General features: G+C 40.8%; 1 protein-coding gene across 1 annotated transcript; it reads left to right on the forward strand.

Annotated features, from left to right (window-relative positions):
* Positions 1-86: 86 nt before the first annotated feature.
* SGPP1 (sphingosine-1-phosphate phosphatase 1) lies at positions 87-18,871 on the forward strand. The gene is made up of 4 exons (XM_044436244.1): positions 87-228; positions 657-1,460; positions 14,164-14,253; positions 17,528-18,871. The coding sequence occupies exons 2-4, from the start codon at positions 750-752 to the stop codon at positions 18,077-18,079; spliced, it is 1,353 nt and encodes a 450-aa protein (XP_044292179.1). The 5' UTR covers positions 87-228; positions 657-749; the 3' UTR covers positions 18,080-18,871.
* Positions 18,872-21,738: the final 2,867 nt, after the last annotated feature.

Here is a 21,738-nt window from a genome sequence, read left to right on the forward strand (position 1 = left end):
CTGCGTGCGCGCGGGAGCGGCGGCGGCGGGGAGGGGAAGGGAAGGCTGACCGAGCGGCGTCGGGCGGATGACGGTTCGAGCGAGCGGCTGAGCGAGCGGCGCGCGAGCCCCTCACCGCGTGCCTGGGCTGGACCGCGAGCTGCCGGCCGGAGCCCCCGCCTGTGCCCCGGGCTCCGCGCCCGTCCATGAGGCAGAACCGCTCCTCGTCCCGCTCTTCCCTCGCCTCAGGTAAACACGCCCCCGCGACGAGCAGCGGACACCTCCCGCAGGCCCCCCAAGCAGCTGCTCGGCGGCCAGCCTCCCCACGCGGGGATTTAACCGCCAGCCCCTCAGGCCGCCCCCGACACGCCTCCTTTCCCGCTTCCTCACAGCCCCGCCCCGCGCCTCAGCCCCCTTGCTTGCCCCGTCCCTCCCGTCTAGCCCCCCGACGGCAGCCTTCCCCCTTGCCCCCTCATGCAGGCACCCCCCCGCCTCCGTTTTTCCCGGGGTCGCCCAAACTCCTGCTAAGTCCATAGTTCCTCTACCATGGCCCCAGGGTGGGCTGCCCACGCTCTGGTGAGGGGGGGGGGGGTTGTCGCTGTTCAGCCTTGCTCCCCTCTTTTCAAAAGAAGAAGAAGAAAAGCAGCTTAAAGTTCTCCCTTCTCTCTTTTCTTCAGCGTGACTCTGTTCTGATAACTCCGCCCCCTACGTATCATCCTTTACTTTGGATTTCCTTGGTCCAGGCACAATCTGGGAAGAAGCCTTTCAGCATGTCGCTGCTCCATCACTTGTACAACTATTTGCAGGATCCAGAGAAAGTTGCCATGTTCCAACGGCTCTGTGGCGTGGAAGTGCCCCCGGACTGGGGTCTTGCCTCTGTGGCTCCAGTGGAGGTGGGGGAGTCGGATGCCGTGTTGGTCAATGGGAGCTGCCCTGTTGCCCAGGCAGATGATGGAGGTGGCAGACGGCGCCGATTCCAAGACCTTTCTAAAGTGGATGAGAAGGGTGATGCAGATCATTTGAATGGCATGAAGAATGGGGAGGCCTGTGGGGTGGAATCCCACAAGGAGCCCAAGGTGGAAGAAATGCCGAGTGGCTGGGGTTCTAAAAGACAGCCTCGTCGCAACTCTCTGACTGGGGAATCTGTTTGCCAGCAGTTCTCAATCAGAAACCATTTTCTTTATTACCTGTTCAGTCTAGGCACAGAGCTGGGCAATGAACTCTTCTACATTCTGTTTTTCCCGTTCTGTATCTGGAATGTGGATGCTTGGATGGGCAGGAGGCTCATCATCATCTGGGTTTGGGTCATGTACCTGGGTCAGTGCACCAAGGATGTTATCCGTTTGCCAAGGCCTGCGTCTCCACCAGTGGTGAAGCTGGAGGTTTTCTACAACTCTGAATACAGCATGCCTTCTACCCATGCCATGTCAGGCACTGCCATCCCTATGGCAATACTTTTGTTCAGTTACGGACGGTGGCAGGTAAGGCTTATCCTTTTTTCGTATTAGGGTGAAATTAGGATGCTATTCCATGGTTTAAATGTTCTGCTGAAAATAGGAAATAGTGCTGTTGTTTAAAAAAGCATGGAAAAATGAAAGAATCCTTAATAGGGTACATGTTTAGGCAAAGAGAACGATTAGACTTTAAAATTGCAGAATCAAATACTGATGTTCTTTGTAGCATGGTCAAAAGGAGGCTTCTTGTTAAGTTTTCAGTTACAAACTTTGAGCATCTGATATTCTGGCACTATGTTTGATTTTACTGTATGGCAGCTGCTCAGGAAGCCAGGTGATGTATGGGTCATGCAAGTATTTAAAAAAATAACAATACATTTCAAATTACTTTGTTTCCTCAGGTGGATGTTCTGCAATGTGTAGATGAATTAGATAGTTCTAGCAATTTACAAGCCTGAATAAAGTACTTCAGGGTTTTCCCTATCCCATAAAAATCCTTATCTTTTGCTTAAAGCTACTTTGCTAACCTGACATACATAGGAGTGGTTCTTATATCACATTTATTTATTTATTAAAACATTTTTATGCCGCCCCATTCGCCAAAGCCTCGGGGCGGCTTACAACATAGCAGTTCCTGCAATTTGCATGTCACACCCCATTTTTGTGAGATGTGAACTCATGAACACTGGATCATTTACAGGTTAAACAATCCAGAGTTAATCCAGTGACAAACTGTGGGCAGTTGTTCTGTTAACTCTGGGTAGCCTCTCCAATACACAATCCAAAGATTCAGGGTTGCATGTCCAAAGCTGCACAGGAATGGATTGTTAATTGAAAGCTGAAACAACAAACATATGGGAAGCAGTGCATTTGTCATTTTGCTTGTTTCCAGGAATTCTTGGGTTAAACAACCCAGGAATTGCAGTGTAATGTGCTAACCAGGTCAGTAATTGGTCATTGTACTACTATACCAACTTTGCAATCTTATGAATGGTAGAAAAACAATCTCTCCTTTTTAGGATTATGGCCCAGTTTATTTATGATTTATTACACTTTTATACTGCCCAGGACTTCTTGGCTGTCTCACTATTTTAATAGTGTTTGTTTCCAGATAATTGTGCATAGAATTGGAGCCTTATACTTCTATGTAGATAGTATACATTTGCATTGCATGTTAGTAACAGCTGTAAGCCAACTAGTTGCAACCAAATAATCATATATAGCAGCTAGCTGTCCTAATTAAAAGATTCTCAGCACTCTACCTCATCATCGAAAGATGCACATAGTCAGCTCAATGGAGCACAGATGAGCATTGTGCTACAGAGGCGATAGTATGATGCATATATGCATTTGTATGAGCTGTATATGCAGATACCTGCCTCTGCATGAATCTTCCCAACAGAAAGCAATTGCATCTACAGTATTGGGGTTTTAGTGTTTCTGGCATTTTCAGAATACACTACAAGGTTTGTACTTCGTTTGTCTTTGATCTCAGGGCCCCATAAGGTCATTATAGCTCTTGGGTAACCATTAGCTGGAGTTGACTAAGCCAGGAATGTACTAGTTGGGGGAGTTCTTGGGTAGGAATTAGGCTGTTTTCTTATTCCTGTTGTGTTTATAGTTCTGTGCAGCCTCTGCTGATTTTCTCAGAGAATGATCCTGTGGCCCCTGCAAATTGTCTGGAGGGCCATAGGATACTTTGGAGTCTCCAGATACTTTGGAAACAGAGTTCTGGCGTAGAAAATGAGATGTCACACTTCTGTATTCCACTTCTGTTGTAGTTGGCCTGGAAAGAACTGTGCTGGCTGCACTCTGACATCCGAAAGAGATCCTGGTTCCTCTTCAGCCTCTTTTGCTTCCCCTCTAAAGTGCTTCAGCTAGATGGACTACAAAGTTTGGTTAGCTGAAATGCAGAGTAGGAGGAATTGGGAGGTGAACATTGCCTTCATCTCTCCTTTTGCTTGCATTAGAGTCTTGGAAGCCATTTTGCTTAGGGCTTTACAAGCAGTGGGGACACAATCAATGCCTTCATATTAGCCCATTTATCTTACTTGTTTTGCTCAGTGTCTTCTGGTATTCTTTTAAAAAAACCTTTTCTTTAAAAAAAATCTCAGTATATCTTGAGTGGTCTTATCCTCTTAGTACCTAGGACAACAGGTAAATAAATGACTAATAATGTAATGAAAGCAAAATGAGAAAATCTGTTTTGTAAATGCTATTCCTTTTAACTGAAACTTAAGAGTTCATATCTGTTAATATAAGAAATTTGTGCAGCCCATCCACTTGTATAGCTTTTGGGTTAATATATTTCTCTGTCTATATAGAATACAACTATCATGCTTACTGTGTGTAAAAATAATCTGAGAGGTCATACTGTTTGTTCCCAATAAGGGTTAGGAACCAGGATACAAGAAATTATGTTATGATATCATGAAACATTTTAAATTTTGCAAAATTGAAATGTTCACTTAAAGTGGATCTGAGAGTATTAAACTTGCTTGAATTGGATTATCTTCCTAGTTGTCATTTTATCTGCTTTATCAGAGGGAATTCTCTGAAAGGTGGGCTCCTTGAAATAAAATGAAAGGTATTAGTTGCATAAGAATAATGGATCCTAATGGACCTGTGTTTTCAATGGATAAGAGTACTCCATGAAGATTTCAAGCAGTGCTAGGAAAGAGTAAATGGGAGACATTTAGACAGTGCAAGAAAGTCCTAGAGAAGCTATGGTGCTACAGATACTACCAGTGTAGAATAGTAAAAAGGAATTTCTGGATGCTACATGGTCATAACTTAAGTATTTAAATAAAATTAAAATAGTGCCATAGTCCCTAGCACTTACTTCTAACATTACTGGTGAATTTTTGAATGAAATAAGAAAATCAGCAGGTGTGAGGCAAATTGCAGTTCTGTTGTTCTTATTTGCCTTATATTGGAAGACTAAAAGATTGCTCTTGAAACAATAATTATTTAAGTTATGTGCAGAAAAGATTAAATTAAAATTGCTTTGAATATTGGTTGATAACTAACAGGAGAAATTCATGATCAGGGGATGGTATCCTAAATTAGATACAGCTGCTGAGAAAATCGGTGGTACCATGCAGTGGTTGGTCTAGCTATAGTGCTTGTTCAGCTACATCCAGTCAGATCAAGTTTTTTCATTATGTATCATTTTAGTCTATATATCAGATCTCACAACTATGTGCATTGTGAACAATACAGTAAAGTTTATAACACTTGGGCTCAATTTTTGATGTGTATGTGGGTGGTTTTTTTTAAAAAACAAGGTCTGACCCTAGGTCATAAATATCTGAAATGAATTGTTTCCTTATGAATGCTCCTGAAGCCATTGTTCTGTTCTGAAAGCTGTTGGCACTAGCTCAGGTTTGAAAGAAGCAGCACTCTTCAGGGATTTTTTTTTGTCTGTGTATCCTTTCAGGATGTGATAAAAGTAGAAGAGGGAGTTTCCCAACAGCAAGTGATCTTATGGGTCTCATACAAACTCTGGCCTATTTATAATTAGAATCTCTTCCTCTTGCATTCTCATAATCAAGACTCTGTATATGCTGTTAAAAATCAGCTTTCATATAAAGTGGTGTAGTTTCCACAAGCTTTGCTATTAATTTCAAGCATACTTAAATTTAAAAAAACAGAAACACCAGTAGGATTTCAGGTGATTAAGACTGCGATGCTTTGCACACATTCCTGAAACTAAACCCCATTGAACATACTGGGGCTCACTTCTGAGTAAGAGTTGTGCTATAGACAAATTCAACCTTTTTCTCCTGATTGGCCTCCAAACTAAGGTTTTTCTCTAGTCTTTAACTTAAGGATGGTCTCTAAAGTGAATATTCATTAATTTTACTATTTTTAAAAGTATTGATATCCTGTTCATTTAAATTCCCAGAGGAAACTGTATGTTCCCAGAGTTCCATTCCTAATCTAATGGAGGGGCATGTGTTCTAAAGAAATTAAGGAATTCTAATTTAGAGCTAAATAAAACAGAAAGTATGCTGGTCCCAAAATACAATTGACAGTCTTGTCATCACTAAAAACCATAGATAAGACAGAATAGTTACAGAGACTTATTTTAGGAATATATGTACAGTAAATGTATATATATTGTAAACGCAAAGATAGCTGAAATTAGCTTTGTGGCTACATAGGTACTTGCAGTTTGGCTTCTTTCTATTGCATTACACAAATGGTGTTAATACTAAGGTTTTGCACCATTAACAGTTGAGCTGTTATTGAGGAAGGAGAAGATGGAAAAGCAAGCTAAATGGCAGCTACTCAGAAACTATTTGCAACATGTTTACCCAGTCCTTGGGCCAAAACAGGCTCCCAGAGTGGCTTACAAAGATTAATAATAAGATAATTCCTGCCATTAGATGTACAGTTTAAGAGAAATCACATGAAAGGAAAAGGGCTTAGGAAGAAGGAAGAACCCCCTCCCCTCAAACACCAGTACTTTGTTTCAAAGTTCTTACAGGTGTTTTTTCTCGTGAGTGCTAAACCAGCTCCTTTATACTCTTTCTACTCCAGCTGATATGCAGACCTGGTTGGTCTTTCCCTTACAAAAATGCTTATACTTTAAGAAAGTATACGGTGTCCTATATGGCTGCTGTGCCTCTGCTAATCCTAGTTTTGAAACAACTGTAGAAATTTCTAGAAATGCTAATTTCATGAACAGAACAAGTCAGCAGAGTTCCCTCTGTTCTAAAATAAGTGTTTCTGCTAACTTTTATTTGTTTCAGGATGAGCTATCTCTTGTTCAGGAATGGTTGGGCTGTTAGTGTGTGTGCAGCCCAGTTTCAGATACTGAATATCAGTCACGTGTTTTCATCTATTCATGTATGTCTGGAAATGGAGTTCAGTTGGGTTGTTCTCTGCTGTAAACTGTGGATGCATAACTTCTTTTGCTGACTGTATTTAAGTTTCTTGTAAGGGAGAGCTTTCATACTGTACTTTTTGCTGTATTAGTGATAACCCAATTGGAGTTAAGTACTCTTTAAGATTCTTCCATCAAAATCAGTAGGACTTTTTGAACTAAGTGCCTCATTTTAGTTATACTGTGCCCATTTTTGCTAAAATCAGATGTAATTTCTCTAGCAATCAGGATTTCTCTAACAAACTTTACCAATCTATTCCCTAAAATCTTGTTGGAGGTTCCTTTTATTTAGGACTTAGGACTTATCTTCTGTGCTCTTCTCAATTGCATCACAGTAAAATGAGCATTGCCGCCTCTGCTCTTTTTTATACCAAGACTGAAACTACATTTTCCTCACTTTATAGTCATTTGTCTTCTGGAGCTAGGAAATTTGTAGTAGACTATGTAAAGTGTATTTCTTTCTACTACCTATGTATGGAACAGCTGTTTTGAAAGGTTCCATTCCAAGTATCTTTTTTTCAGGATTATTTGTTAATAGGTTTTGTTGGTAAACCAATCCTCCCCTAGTTTTTACCATGAGTATGTCACATTCTGCTTTATATTTTGTCTTTTTTCCACCTCAAAACTCAAAAGGTTTGCTTCAGCTGGTCTTTCTTGTAATGTCTCAGATTAGTAGACTGTACAAATGAACCCCCATGTTTCTGGGCATCATAAAAACTGAGGGTCAAAGTGCATATATAGGTCATGCTTTTTGAAAAGTGTCCTTAAGCTGGCTGCTTTTATTTTGAAGGAAAAGCAGCAATGTGATGCATAGCAGAAGTGAGGAAAAGTAGCATGAAGTCCAAAAGTAACAAGTAGATTTAAGGAAGATTACAGGCTAGTTAGCTTAACATCTATTCTGGGTAAACTGCTTGAAGCAGAGAGTGGGAATAAATGCTTATTTCTTCCAATGGAGGGATGTAACCAGTGGGTCCCAAAGGTTCTGTATTAGGACCAATGCTTTTCAGTCTACTCATAAATGATCTGGAATTGGGAGTAAGCAGTGAAGTGGCCAAGTTTGCTGATGACACCAACTATTCAGTGTGTTTAAAACCACAAGGGATTGTGCAGAGCTCCAAAGGAATCTCTCCAAACTGGGAGAATAGGCATCCGAATGGCAAGTACAGCTCAGCCTATGCAAATGTGAAGTAATTCATGTAGGGGCAAAAAAATCCCAACTTCATGTATAGGGTGATTGATTTGAGCGAGAAAGAAACGGATCTCGGGGTAGTGGTGGATAGCTCAGTGAAAATGTCAGCCCAGTGCACACTTGCTGTAAAAAAGGCAAACTCCATGTGAAACATAATTAGGAAAGGTATTGAAAGTAAAACTGCCAAGATTGTATTGTCCTTATATAAATCTTTGGAGTGACTGCACTTAGAATATTGTGTACAGCTCTGGTTGCCTGACCTGAAAAGGGACAGTATTGAATTGGAAAAAGTACAGAGGAGGGTATCTAAATGGTGAAGGGTTTGCAGCAACTCCCTTGTGTGAAATGCTTGCAACAACTGGGACTGTTTCTTTTAGCTTAGAAAAAAGGTGGGGAGGAAGAGACATGATAGAGATGTTTAAAATTATGCATGGTGGAGAGAAAGTGAAGGAGATATTTTCCTCCCTCTCTTTTAATACTAGAACCCAGAGTCATCCTATGAAGCTGATTGGTGAGAAAGTTCAGGATAGAGAAAAGGAAATACTTCACACTGCACATAGTTAAATTACTGCCACAGGAAGAAGTGATGGCCACCAATTTGTATGGTTTTCAAAGGGGACTGAATAAATTCCTGCAGGAGAAGGTGATCATTGGCTACTGCCCTTTCTGGCTATGTGCCAGTTTTCGGAGGTAACATGTCTTTGTACACCAGTTGCTGAGGAGCTTGGGTGGGTGGAACTTTTGTACCCTTCCTGCTTCAGGGTTTTTGTGGGCAACTGATTTGCTAACATGTGAATGGAGTGCTGGGCTGGATGGGCCATTGGTCTGATCCAGCATGGTTCTTCTGATGCTTTTCTGCATCTAGCCGCATCCTTCATGGGAGTCATTTGGTGGTGGTGCCTACAGCAAGTTCTCCAGTTACGCTCTGGGTGCAAAAAGTTTGGAGACTCCCACTACTAGAGCATTGAAGAGAGGGTCAGAAGACTTGAGTTTCTTGCTTTATCTGTCTTGACAACTGCTATCTGAACACACAGAAATATGCAGGGTATGAATTATGGGAAGGTGTGACAATGTCTTTATAATGTGGAGGCAGTGATGTAATGTTACCTGGGAATGAAAGCTCTGTTATGTCTAATGTGCTTTTGTCATCACAACATTTCTTCTAGACACATGCCTATGGTTTGGACCCAGATTTAGATTTGTTCAATGGCACTGGTAGAGGTAGACTTCACCACTCCATTCTCTTTTTGGCACAGAGGATTGTGGAGACCCTGCTGAATGGGATACACTGTGTGTGGGAGGGAATGTGAGTGAAGTTTTTCATTTCGAGAGCACGACTTTCAGAATTTCTGGTGGAAGTAGAATTAGTATTGAGTCTATTAATGTATGTGGTACGTATTTATCCCAAGAAGGAGAAAGGGCTCCAGTTAGAAAATGCTTAACGATATCAAAGCAGCAGATTCACTCTTTCAAGAGCAGTATTAATTTGTTCCTTTAAACCAGGGCTGGACAACCTTTTTTTTCTGTTGAGGACTACATTCATGTGGGTAATGTTTCAGTGTTCATATGCCAGTGGTAATGGGCTTTAGAGTAAAATGGTAGCTGGACCATCTCCTCCCTTCTGGCTAAGTGGGATGCAAGAGAAAGAACAGATCTCTCTTGCTAGATTGTTTGCCAAGGACTGCATGACATTAGGTGGACGGCCATGCCAAAGAATGGCAAGTTTTGCTATTATAAATTACCTAAGAAAAATATATGAACATACAACAAACTGTCAAAGCTGGATTTTGTAAAGTTTCATTTTTTAAACAAATGCACTGTGTACAGACCACTGTTTTGAGGAACTGAGAAATAAGGGAAATGAAGCTGAGTCCTGGAAGCATGCCATCTCTCTCATGACTCCCTGCATTTTATGACTTTGTAACACACTGTAGGAAATACCCAGCCTTGGAAAGGAGTTGTACCCAATCTTATACAGTGTAGCATTCTCTAATATTATAACTGAAAAAGCATATCTTGCTTTTTGCTTGAATACAATGTAATATAGTACAAGAACTTCCAGATGTATATTTTTTAAAGTTTTGACTGATTTTTTTCATTTTGCAACACTTAATGACAGACAACAATGACAAATGTTCATAAGTGCTATGGAATGATTCAAGACTGTTTTCTGCACTGAGTCATCAGTTTGTGGGGAAATATCTGTTGAATACAATTGTAAATATAGATGGCTTGTCTGATTTACCATTTCGTGGCGAAAACAAAATCCAGGGCATAGATTCCTGGAGTTTCCCTATTTGGGGAATATTTTTTCTTGAAACAGCTTCTCTGGTCTACAGCATGTGTCTCGCTCTTGTGGGCACCTCTGCGGAATATGACATGCTGCAGCTCAGTGGTGTGGAGCACCTGCTTTGCATGCAGATATTTCCAGGTTCAGTCTCCATCCAGCATTTCTAGGAAAATCTCCTGCTTAAAACCACTGCCAGTCTTTACCAGCAGTAATGGAATGATGGTCTAATGGTCAGACTATAAGGCAGCTTGGTATATTCCTAATAAGCCTCACTGGATAAGGTAAGGTGAATTTCCATGTGTAGGCTGTGTGTCTTGCATACTTACTTTCTACATTATGCAGCGAGGGTGTAAATGTCTGACAAACACAAGACATTTAATTAAATCCTCAGGGTTGTTATGATCCCATGGCTTGAAATGCTCTGTCATTCCGGGTTCATGGCTGCTTGGTCCTCACCACTTTCCAGACTGTGCCAGGATGTTGGTCATCTTGGGCCATTTCTAGCTAATGAGTTTAATATGGGAAATGTGCAGCCTCCCTCAAGGCTGTGATTATGTGGTGAAGACTTTTATCTTTGGCGGCTGTGCACCACACTCTGGTGGCATTTGCACATCACTGTTGATTTAACCTTCTGTAAAAATAGATTATGGTCTGAAGTGCATGACTTGTTGAGATGTGGGGGAGGAAATGATAATGGAGTGAACAGGTAGATACTGTAGAAAAGAAAGGGATTACATTACTGCAGCTACAAGTGGGGAAACTGCTTCTTCACTGGACAGCCCTGCCTATGCTTTTTAAAAAATGTATAACAATGGGTTAGATTTATTAGTCTTATGAACCCTCTGCGACTATAAATCAGAGTTCTGCAAGCTGAACCTTTCCCACAGCTGCCACTCTTTAGAATATTTTACTTTATGCAATAAGGGTTCACTAATATTTACTTCAGATTTTTCAGAAGACTCATTTTTTAGGATTTAAGAGACACAAAATAAGGAAGTGGATTTAAAATAAGCAAGTGTAGAGTAATGCATGTTGGAGCAAAAAATCCCAACTTCAGGTATACACTGGTAGATCTGAGCAAGAAAGGGATCTTGGGGTGGTGGGGACGGATTGATGAAAATGTCAGCCTAGTGCTCAATTGCTGTGAAGAAGGCAAACTCCATGCTAGGCATCATTAGGAATGGAATAGAAAATAGAACTGCCAAAATCTTACTTTCCTTATACAGATCCTTGATTCAACTGCTCTTGGAATATTGTGTTCAGCTCTGGTCACCTTACCTACAAAAGGACATTACTGAGTTGGAAAACGTACAGAGAAGGGCAACAGAAATGAACAGGGGGCTGGAGCAGCTCCCCTGTGAAGAGCGCCTATGACAACTGGGCTGGTTAAGCTTAGAAAGAAAGGTGAATCGGGGAGGCATGATAGAGGTGTTAAAAATAATGTATGACATTTAGAAAATAGAGAGGGAGACATTTTTCTCCCTTTAGCATAATACTCGAACCTAGGGTCATCCCATGAAGTTGATTGCAGGGAAGTTTTGGACAGATAAAAGGAAGTTGTCCTTCACACAGCACATAGTTAAAGTACTGAAGCCACTTCCATGGGAAGTAGTGATGGCCGCCAATCTGGATAGCTTTAAAAGGGGACTGGACAGATTGACCAGGGGGGAAGCTGTCAGTGGATACTAGCCTTGCTGGCTGTGTGCTCCCTCCTTCCCTGGAGGTGGCCTGTCTGCATACCACCAGTTGCTGAAGAGCTTGGGCAGGAGGAGGTCTTGCACCCATCCTGCTTGAGGGATCCTGTAGGCAGCTGGCTTGCTCCCTTGTATGTGGAGTGCTAGACTTATATGCACCTTTGGTCTGATTCAGCATGGATTTTCTTATGTTCTAGGTTCTTACAGTTGCTCTTACAACTGAGGGCTGTGATACCTGGGTAAGAGTACCCACTGTCCTTTCACATGTACACTAAATGCAGAAGGGGATTTGTGTGAGAAGGGGAGAGGTACACCAACACATGGTGCACAGTTGTCTTCTAAATCGTGGCTTGTCAGGTAGTGTTACATCTAAGTTGGTTATTGTATTGTGTACTACGTGCCTTTGTTTGGATTCTATGCTAGTCAGTAGTAATAGTACCTATTGTGGCCAAGTAACATTTATTTATTTGATTTATATCCTGCCCCTTTTCTTGCAAAGAACTCAAAATGGCTTATTTACTTGCTCCTGCTCTCAATCTTATCCTCAATCTTACCTCCCCCTGTGAGGTATGTTGGGCTGAGAGTCTCTGACTGGCCCAAAGTCACCCAGCTGACTTAATGGTTGAGCAGGGATTAGAACCCAGATTGCCTCAGTCCCACACTCTTAACTACTGCACCAGACTGGCTTTTACTTTGTTTAATAAATTTTTTAATGTAGACACATCTCCTGTCCATTTGAGGGTAGTAAATTTGAACTTTTTCTTGGATTAAGAACTGCTTTCTTAAATCCTTGTTAATTGCTATTTAATAGTATCCAGTGAATTCTGAAAACATAGCAACAACTACAATGATGTACATAAAGGGAAAATGCTTTTTCATTACTTTCGGAAGTGCACAGAAAATACATCTAAAAATATAAAGTATGTTTGCAGTCATTATGAGACTCATACAAGTATGATGACTGGGATTGGTTCCATTTCCCTGTTGTGGGTATACTTTGCAGCAACTTGATCCTGCTTTAATCTGTAAAATTGCCCTGGGTTATTTTAATGATTAATAACATCAGTGCATGGTGAATGTTGGTGTCATTTTTCAATGCTTGCTTTGCAGTGAGAAATTACGAGAAGATTCATTTGTTTTGTTTATGTTGAGTGCACAATCATAGCAGCATTTTCAGTGTTTCACTGATATTGGAGATGCTGCTATGCTGTTAAATGGTGCATTCTGATGTTACATTGGTTGAAAATTGCCTGAAGCATATCCTGAGAATTTTAATAACTTCTGGCAATATTCAATGTGACTGGGGATGATGGAGCATTTGGAGGACATCAGGTTGGGGAATGGTACTCTAGAGTGTACTGTAAACATTGTCCTTTTGCTGTTGATGATGATGCAGATTTGAAGGAGTTGTACCTAAGCTATATTTGATTCCACCCTGTGGTATCTGCTGCTCTTGTAATCCAGCAAAAACTCTGGGAGCAAAGTGGAAAATTGTGATGTGAAGCATTCGTAGTAAACAGATTACTGATAAAATTTGGAAAAGTAACTTATTGATTTATTTCCAGGGTGGTGCTCTTGAATTTGGTAACAACTCTGATAAAAGGTCAAACAACATAATTGTTTATAATGTATTTTCAGCATATTTTTATCATTGTTTGAGTATGCTACCTTCAGTAACCTCATGCTTTTGTGAACAAGATAAATGTAGACTACTTCTATCTTTCATGTATGATTATAAGTTATAAATAAGATTCTCTGCTTCAAGAGTCAGTAGTTTTCAAAATGATCGATTGGTCCTTTGCTTAAGCAGATACCTTTATCAACGTAGCTAAAACAGTACCATTTGCTGTCAGCAATCCAGCAATATTCTACCTGTGCAAAGCCTAGAAAACACTTTTGATTATTAGGGACTGTGCATCCTCTGAATTTTTATATTTCATTATTTGCCAAGCTTATGTTGCATTCTTTCCAACAATTTAAAAACATACATGTTATTATCACAGCAGGAATGCTTTTGATTCACTGGGGTCACCTACTGGGGTCACCTACTGTGAATTTATTTATTTATTTAGAAAATTTCTATGCCGCCCCATTCGCCGAAGCCTCGGGGCAGCTCACAAATTAATCAATTAAAATACTATAAATTAACAATATAAAACAAGTTAACAATATAAAAAATTCAGGGTTGTGGGGAGCTGCACTTTGGAATTTCCATATCTAACCCAAACATTGCTTCAGAATTTCACCCAGGGCAGATACTAGCTAAAGGGGCTTTTTGTTGTGTGGTGGTTGCAAATTATGCCTAGCAGATTTGGTTGGTGACCTTTGCTATCTTTAAGGTGCCAGAGTAAGTTGCCCTTTTCATTCAAGCTTTCATTGGCTTTTATTGATACTTGTTTGTTTTGTTCATTGGCACTTGCTGTTCCTAAGGGCTAGGGTTTCTTTGTTTGCCAATCCTATCAACTTTTATCTGTTACAGCCTTTTTACCCTTCACTGTGTCTGTTACTTTTATTTACTTTATTTACAAAAAGCCTAAAATTTCTAGAATTTTAAAAATTATTTTAGCATTATTATTGTAAGCTGCCTTGAAAACATTGTTTTTACAAGGTGGAGTTTAGATAATGAAATATTCCACTGAAATCTCTCTTTTCTTCTCCTTCCACAGTATCCTTCGATATATGGATTGATTCTTGCCATCTTCTGGTGTTCTCTGGTTTGTTTTAGTCGTATATATATGGGAATGCATTCAATTCTGGTAAGGAAAATATTGCTAATCAGTTATTTTGAAACCACTTTTACATACAGGGTAGTTCTTACCCTGCTGCTTTGTAATTTACATGGTCTGAGTATTTGTATCTCATTTGGCCCAACTCATCAGCCTTGATAACAGAATTCCATATTTGACTTATTTTAAGGAAAGACCTAATTTCATTCTGATTTTCATTAAATCCAGTCACATCTGTTCCCCCTTACTATGAAAACAAAAAATGTCCTACATGTTCCTAAATAGCAACCTGCCTTTGGAGGGCCTGTGCAAGTCTGACTCCTAAGAAGATACCCAGAGGAGGAGTGCGGTGATAATGACTGTACATGTGGCCTGTACAGGCCACTTTAGGAAGCATGAATCTTTATCATGCCACCCTGCCTGCATCATAGAATGGTGCATCAGCAACACTAGTTGCAGCCTTAGCCAACGGGTTGTTCGCAACATTATGCTCAACCATAGTTACGTGTTATATGAACATTCTAGCTCAAACCTCAGGGTCAAGAGCTCCCCTTGCATTCTGATAAGTGAGAAAGCACAGTGGGTTTCCCTGTTGTGTAAACCTAGACTGTTTCCCACAGGGTAGCTTGTTTAAGGACAGCAAGCCATCTTGACAGCCCATAGCTTGTTCTAGAGTTTCTTGTACCTGTGATGGATGGTTTTGTTGTTCATACCTAGACTGTTTGCATGTTTTCCTTAGACTCAAGCTGCCTGTGAAAGTGAAAGTCCCCCTGCTTTTATGGGGGGGGGGATTTGAAAATAGCATGTTTCCTGACAGATGTATATAGCTGTATGCCTCTGTCAAAAAACACCCATTGCTCTATTCCAGATTTGTCAAAACTCTGTTTCCCTTACAAGGGCTAGGATGTACTTCTGCATTTCTTCCTAAGTATAAGTAGCTAGAGTCAGAGGGAAAAGTGCTAAAGGTTCAGTAGCTCAAGAGAGAAGATGGCATCTTGTTGTGAAAGGAGCGTAAATCTCATCACCTGTTTTTGGTGAGTAAAGTTCCTTCATGCCTTTGCTTTTCTCTGACAGCTCACCTTTTAACAGCATCTTGTAAAAGAGTGGAAAAGGTAAACAACAGGAAGCTCCAAACCATAGAGAGAGAGAGGATCTTGCCTGTGATATCCTTTTGCTAGCAAAGATCCTCTTGCAGTTTTACTTCTCACTTGAAAGCTGTTCTGTAAGAAGCAAGGCAAGCCTATTTGAAGGTTTGCTTTCTTGGTACCCATGCAGGGTGCTTCCTGTATTTGGACAGACACAGCATCTAAGGCATTGGCAAGTTGAGGCTCCACATTAGGGCGTGTTGGAATTGCACACTTTGTCAGCTCCTTCTCCCTTTTAAAAAACAAAACATAAAGACAAATGTGCACACAATTTAAAAAGGTGAAGAACCAGTAACAGCTGTTCCACTGTACTTTTTGGCACTCTGAAGGACTATTAGTGGCTGTCACTTTGAACATTGCAAAAAGCAGTCTTCAGGAAAAACAGGGAAAAAGCCATACAGCAGCCAAAAAAGGTTATGGTTGCACCAGAGAGAGGAGACCAGACAGGTCCTGCCATGGAGTTCCCTGAGATATCCATGGGAGGACAGAGGGGGAAGTGGGGGATGGCCCATAGTGAGCTTAATCTGCTGGGTGTACTGTGAGTTTCTTCATGTACAATTCACACTGTGTAGCTTATTCACAGGATTGGTTGCGTTTACATGACACAATTGTTTAAAAAAATATCCTGCTTCTAGCATACGTGTGTATAAGCATGCAATAAAAGCTTACAATTGTGAGCAGCTTTCCTCTTCTAGGATATTTTTACACAAAAACCTTAACTGGCTTAATAGTCCTTCCATCTCCCCCTAAGAACTGTGTGAAACATTTGTAGAGGAGAACTGGTTGGTGGGGAGGATATTTAGTCCTTCCAGTATCTACTAACTGTCCACATGTGAAACTCACCAGGTACACTCACAATCTGGCTTATGTCTAGCCAAAAAAAAAAGTTTAAAAATATCAGAATGCAAGGGGAAGGGGAGTTCTTTGGTGTAGGAATAGATATTATCTTTTGTAAATGTCCCTCCAACCATACATTAAGTTCAACAAAATTGTATGGATTCTTATTTCCATTTTCTAATGGGAAGATTAATCTTCTTTGAAGATACAGACTGACTTTCTCCTCACTCTTTGAAGTCCAGGTTCTTGGATATGATTGATAAAGAGCATATCTAAATGCCTATAGTCTTATCCCCACATCATATTTTAAAGATCTAATTCTTCTGTTTGGTGTGTTTTTTGTACACCAAGTTGTATGGCATATCTCAGCCATAAATCTCTTCCTCTTCTTTGATTTCCCAGCAGCATAAACTGAGTACTGCACTAGCATTGCCGGTGGTTATCCATTTCATTTAGAGGAAAGACGTGGCCCTGTCCCTTCTTTCTAATCCTTCTGGTATGCAGGGCTTTTGCTAGTTCCCTTCACAAATAAATAATCCTCTTTCCCCACCCTGGCGGCCGTGCAGGTAGGGACTGCACCACACACTTACAGAACAACGTAACTAAAGCACAACACAACATTAAAACAGCAGCCCACTAACACAGCCACGAGGAACAAACACCTAGAAAGGACTTTTCTTGAAAGCTTGATAAATGATGTGCCTTTGGATCAGAACTAGAGAGTACTTCTGCTTTGAAGGGTTTGTGCATACAGTACATTTTCAGGACATGATTTCAAAGCACTTCCTCTGGACAATGGGACTGGCACACTGGCCAGTTTTCTGCACTTCTGCAGTGCCACAGGAGGTCCGTCCATCCGTCCATCCTTCCTTCCTTATTATTTATAGCTTTTGCATGCTGTCCTATTATACAAAAATCTCAGGATGGCTTACAATATTTAAAAGAACAATTAAAACAACAATTTCTAATAAATAAATTGAAACAGAACAAAACAATAAATCACAAAACAAACAGAGTGACTGAAGGTTAAAAGTTGTTAAATTTTAAAATACTGTTTAAATAAAAACACTCAAAATCTTTCCTTCAGTGCTTTTGTGTTAAAATATACGTAAAGGGTTTTTTCCCCCTGCTTGGGCAACATGGGACATATACTTGGATAATGTCTGAAACATCCCAGATACATTTCTCTCTCTCTTTCTCTTTGCGCATGTAGGTTTAAACTATTTTAAAAGAAGTTTAAGGAAAATATATGCTTTATTTGTGTCATATAAATTACCATTCTACAAATAACATTAATTCATTTTTTTTCTCTTTTGTGGCAGGATGTTATTGCTGGATTCTTTTATGCTCTTCTCATCTTGGCTGTCTTCTTTCCAGCCGTGGACCTAGTTGACAGCTTTAATTTAACCTGCAAGTATGCACCACTAATTATCATCAGTCTTCATCTGGTCTTGGGGATTTTCTCCTTCACTTTAGACACCTGGAGCACCTCCCGAGGGGACACAGCTCAGATCCTGGGCTGTGGTGCTGGAGTTGCTTGTGGCTCCCACATGATGTACATCCTGAGCCTGATGCCTGATCCTTCGCCAGAGATGCTTCCTCTGTTGCCGCCCCCACTCACCGTTACCCTCTTTGGCAAAGCTATGCTGCGGCTGCTGATCGGAGTGGTGCTTCTGCTGCTGACAAAAGCAGCCATGAAGAAAGTCACCATCCCTCTAGCCTGTAAGATCTTCCGTATACCTTTTGATGACATTCGACAAGCCCGGCAGTGCATGGAGGTTGAATTGCCTTATCGCTATATTACCTATGGGGCTGTGGGATTTGCACTGAGCTTCTTGATTCCTTCCCTGTTTCTCGTGATGGGACTGTCCTGATGCAGGTGTTGTCTTGCTGTGGGAAGGGAGGTGGACAGTTAACATGTGAAGCAGGTGCACCTTTGAAAAATGCAGAGATGTGCTGTTATACTTTTTCTGCTAATGTAATGCGTGACAGGTTAAGAAAGCTCAGATCTTTGATAACTTTCAAAACTTAGTGACTTCATGTCCCTGAGAAATGCCATGTCAAGTCTTAATGTTGTAACAAAATGTAAACTCTGTGTATGTGTACATATATACTGTTGATGCTTCGAACTATAAATATACTTCTATATTTGGCCATGTAAAAATGGGTATATTTATAGCTGGTTCAAAAGTTTTGTCAGTGGTCAGTTAAAGCCATTTTGTATTAAGTTATTTGTTTCATTCAACCACAAACTGCTATAATGGAAAAGCTTCTTTTGCTTTTATCTCTGCACTCCCAATCTTTTATGGAGGAAAGAAGCTATTGTAATGGACCAAAGGTCTAATAAGATTTGGCTTAGAAAACCTGGTATTTTAGATCCCTTTCCATATACTTCAATAACTTTAATTTGTGAATAGGAACCAGTTACATCCAGGTACTGTATTTTTGGTTGATAATTGTGCCTTTCTGTTGCTAAATGAAAAAACACCATATACTGTGATGTATATAAAAAGCCCAGAAGTATTTAACATTTTTACTCAATTTGGCAGATATTTTAAAATGTAACTAGCCACAAAAGTAATAAAATAAATATTTTATCTTCTATATTAAAATATGAAAATAGAGTGAGCTGAAACTTAAAAGTTTGCTAGTTATTTAATCCCCTTTATAGGTATTTCAAGTGCAATGTATTTTGTTGGAAGAACATATATTTTTCTGCTGAATGTCTTAATTTATAATATAGGCATGCTGTGTCCAAAAGTGAGAGAGAGTGCTAAATTTACAAATCCAAATCATGCACGTTATCTATTTTTTGTGTTAGTTTTCTTCAAATTCATTTCATATCAATCCATATTCTTGACAATGCTGGCTTCAGAAGAAGCATGCACAAGAGATATTGGGAATTGTGAACTGTGTTGCCCTGATTATTAGATAAAGACTTAAATATGGCTGACCAGTAGTCTCTGGTGGTTAGGTGCTTTGAAAACATTCCTCAAAACAACCAAAATAAATTTCTCGATGGATATTATTTCTAAGGTAGCACTGCCAAATACATTTTGTAGCTGACCTGCCAACTAGAAAAATGGTGAAGGTGAAAACTGTGTTCTGCTGCTGCTATTTTGATAGTCAGTTGTCCAATGCAGCTTGCGTTGCCCTGGGATCTACAGAAGCCAGCATGTATTTTGTGTTACGAGGGAGATTAGAAACAAGTGTGTTTGCTTGCCTCAGTCTTTGTCTGCATGGGATAAAGTAGTAGCATACATTGAAACACTTTTCAAACATTTCCAGTGTGTACAATGAATGTGTGGCTGCAGCAAAATGTGTATTTGCTGAATTGTGAAAAGTGCCTATATTTACATGTGTGGGGCCATACTAATGGCTGAAGTGGTCATTGACTGCCATCACTTTACACATGTTCACCGTTGGTCTGATGTGCAAACAGCGTCTGAGTGGAGCCTTTGAAGAATGGTAGTTTTGGTCAATTATAGATTCTTTTCCAAACTGCTTCCTTTCAGATGTTTTGGACTACAACTTCTAGCATTCCTGAACATCGACTTTGCTGGTTGGGACTGATGGAAATTGCGCTCCAAAACATCTGGAGTGTTCAAGGTTGGGGAAGGCTGGTTATGTGTGAATGGAGTCTGTGTCTCTCTAGGAAACATTTAGCCCTTGACAATAATCACATGCCATTTTAGTGGCTTCTTTTTGCTATTCATTGATTTTGGCTATGAGATTTTAAATGTTGGCTTACATAAATAGCGTAGGCCACGGCCATCATGCATAATAGGAGATGTTTGGCGTTGATGACAGTGGTTTCTGTCCTGCTGCTGAAGCCTTTAATACAAAAATTGCAGGTAGCAGGATTGGTCACTAGGGGAAAAATTAAACAAATCACAGAAAGGTGTTAGCTTTATTAGAACTAACCAAACATCATGTAATATGAGGAAATTTTGAGTTCTCTGAAACTCTTCAACAGGATGGACATTGAACAAAATGGCATGGTGGCACAGGATGAGTCATGCATACAAAAGTGGACCGCTGGGGCAAGACAGATTCCAGAATTAGGCCAGTGCTACTGGGACAAAGTAGCAATAATGACCGTTTCCCAGTGATTTGTGAGCTTTCTGCAATGTTGATGCAGAACCTTTGCTGCTGGTGTGTGTGTGCGTGTGCGTGCGTGCGCAGTTGGAAGAGAGAGAAGTGTTCCCTTGTGCCTGAGCTTGTTATTTTGCATATGTGAATTGAAATTGATAGGCTACATTGAGAGCTGCTTTCTGGCCTGTGTGCATCACAGATACGGTATTCATGCTTTTGGAAAGTTCTAGAGCTGAAAGGTGTGAAGGCAGGGGACTCCCCAGCCCGCTCTGCACATGTTAAGTGTATGCCCCTTACTTTCCCATTCTTTCCTTTTTGACCAGGAAGGCGGCACATTGCTTAGGAGCATTCCTCAAGGTTCTGGTTTTTGAAGGGACTTGAGTCCTCCTTTTTATTTTATTTGTCCTACTTATTCTCCACATCTTACTGTCTTCAGAGCATTATCACAGCATGTGACCACACTGGGGTTGTATGAGGAATTCCTTTTGGGGGGTGGAAATCTGTGGGATTCCATTGCTCAGCTCCTTGCCCTCCAGTCTGCTTTTTTTGCAGCTGTGAGCCTGACTTGGTACTGAGTGTTTGCCTGGGCGCTTGTCAGGAATCAAACCTGCACAAACACCATACAAATGGCATCCCTCTTGTGCTCATGTAACTTGCAGCCTTGGTTTGCGTTGCACTTGCTGTGGAGGAAGGTTGCCAGGTTGTGCAGCAGTTCTGGGTACGTGTGGACTACTTCTCAGCTTAGCTCAATTCCTAAATCAGGGCCAATCACAGTAAGAAATCCAACAAACAGAAGAGAGCTGGATCCTGTGAGGACAGTGCAACCCTACGAGGGGTGCCACCACTGCTCGTGTCGCCAGGAGCACATGGAATTTTTGGTTCCATCATCTGATGGAGGTTTCCTGTCCCTCCTTTTACTGGGAAAAGGACACCTATTTGCTCTATATAAGCATTACCAGGCTTTTATTTTTATTTATTTATTAGATATATATCCTACCTTTTTCTTTAAGAGCTCAGAACAGCTTGCATCATTCTCCTGGTGCTCTTGTTCTCATCCCCACAGCAACAATCCTGTGAGGCTGGTTTGGTTGAGAGTCTTTGACTGGCCCAAGGTCACCCAGCTGGCTCTATGGCTGAGCAAGGACCGGCATCCAGACTGAGTCCCAGACCCCATGCTCTTAACCACTACAGCACACCACCTCTCATGTCCCAACCATAAAAACAGGCAAGGATCTTTTTGGCTGCAGGCTCATCACTGGAAAAAAGCTCTTTGTGAAGCTGAAGTCACAGCTCAGGTGCATTCTCCAGTTCACTGGGCCTCATCCTGCTGTTCCTACTACTCCTATAATTCACAGACTGGTCTTTGGAAATTCTTTGGTGCACACCAGTAGCCAACACATACTTGTGAAGAGCGCCTCATCCTTTTCAGAATCCAGCT

This window comes from Varanus komodoensis, unplaced genomic scaffold (genome assembly GCF_004798865.1).
Source record: "Varanus komodoensis strain SLA01 unplaced genomic scaffold, ASM479886v1 scaffold3, whole genome shotgun sequence".
In the NCBI taxonomy this organism is placed as follows: domain Eukaryota; kingdom Metazoa; phylum Chordata; class Lepidosauria; order Squamata; family Varanidae; genus Varanus; species Varanus komodoensis.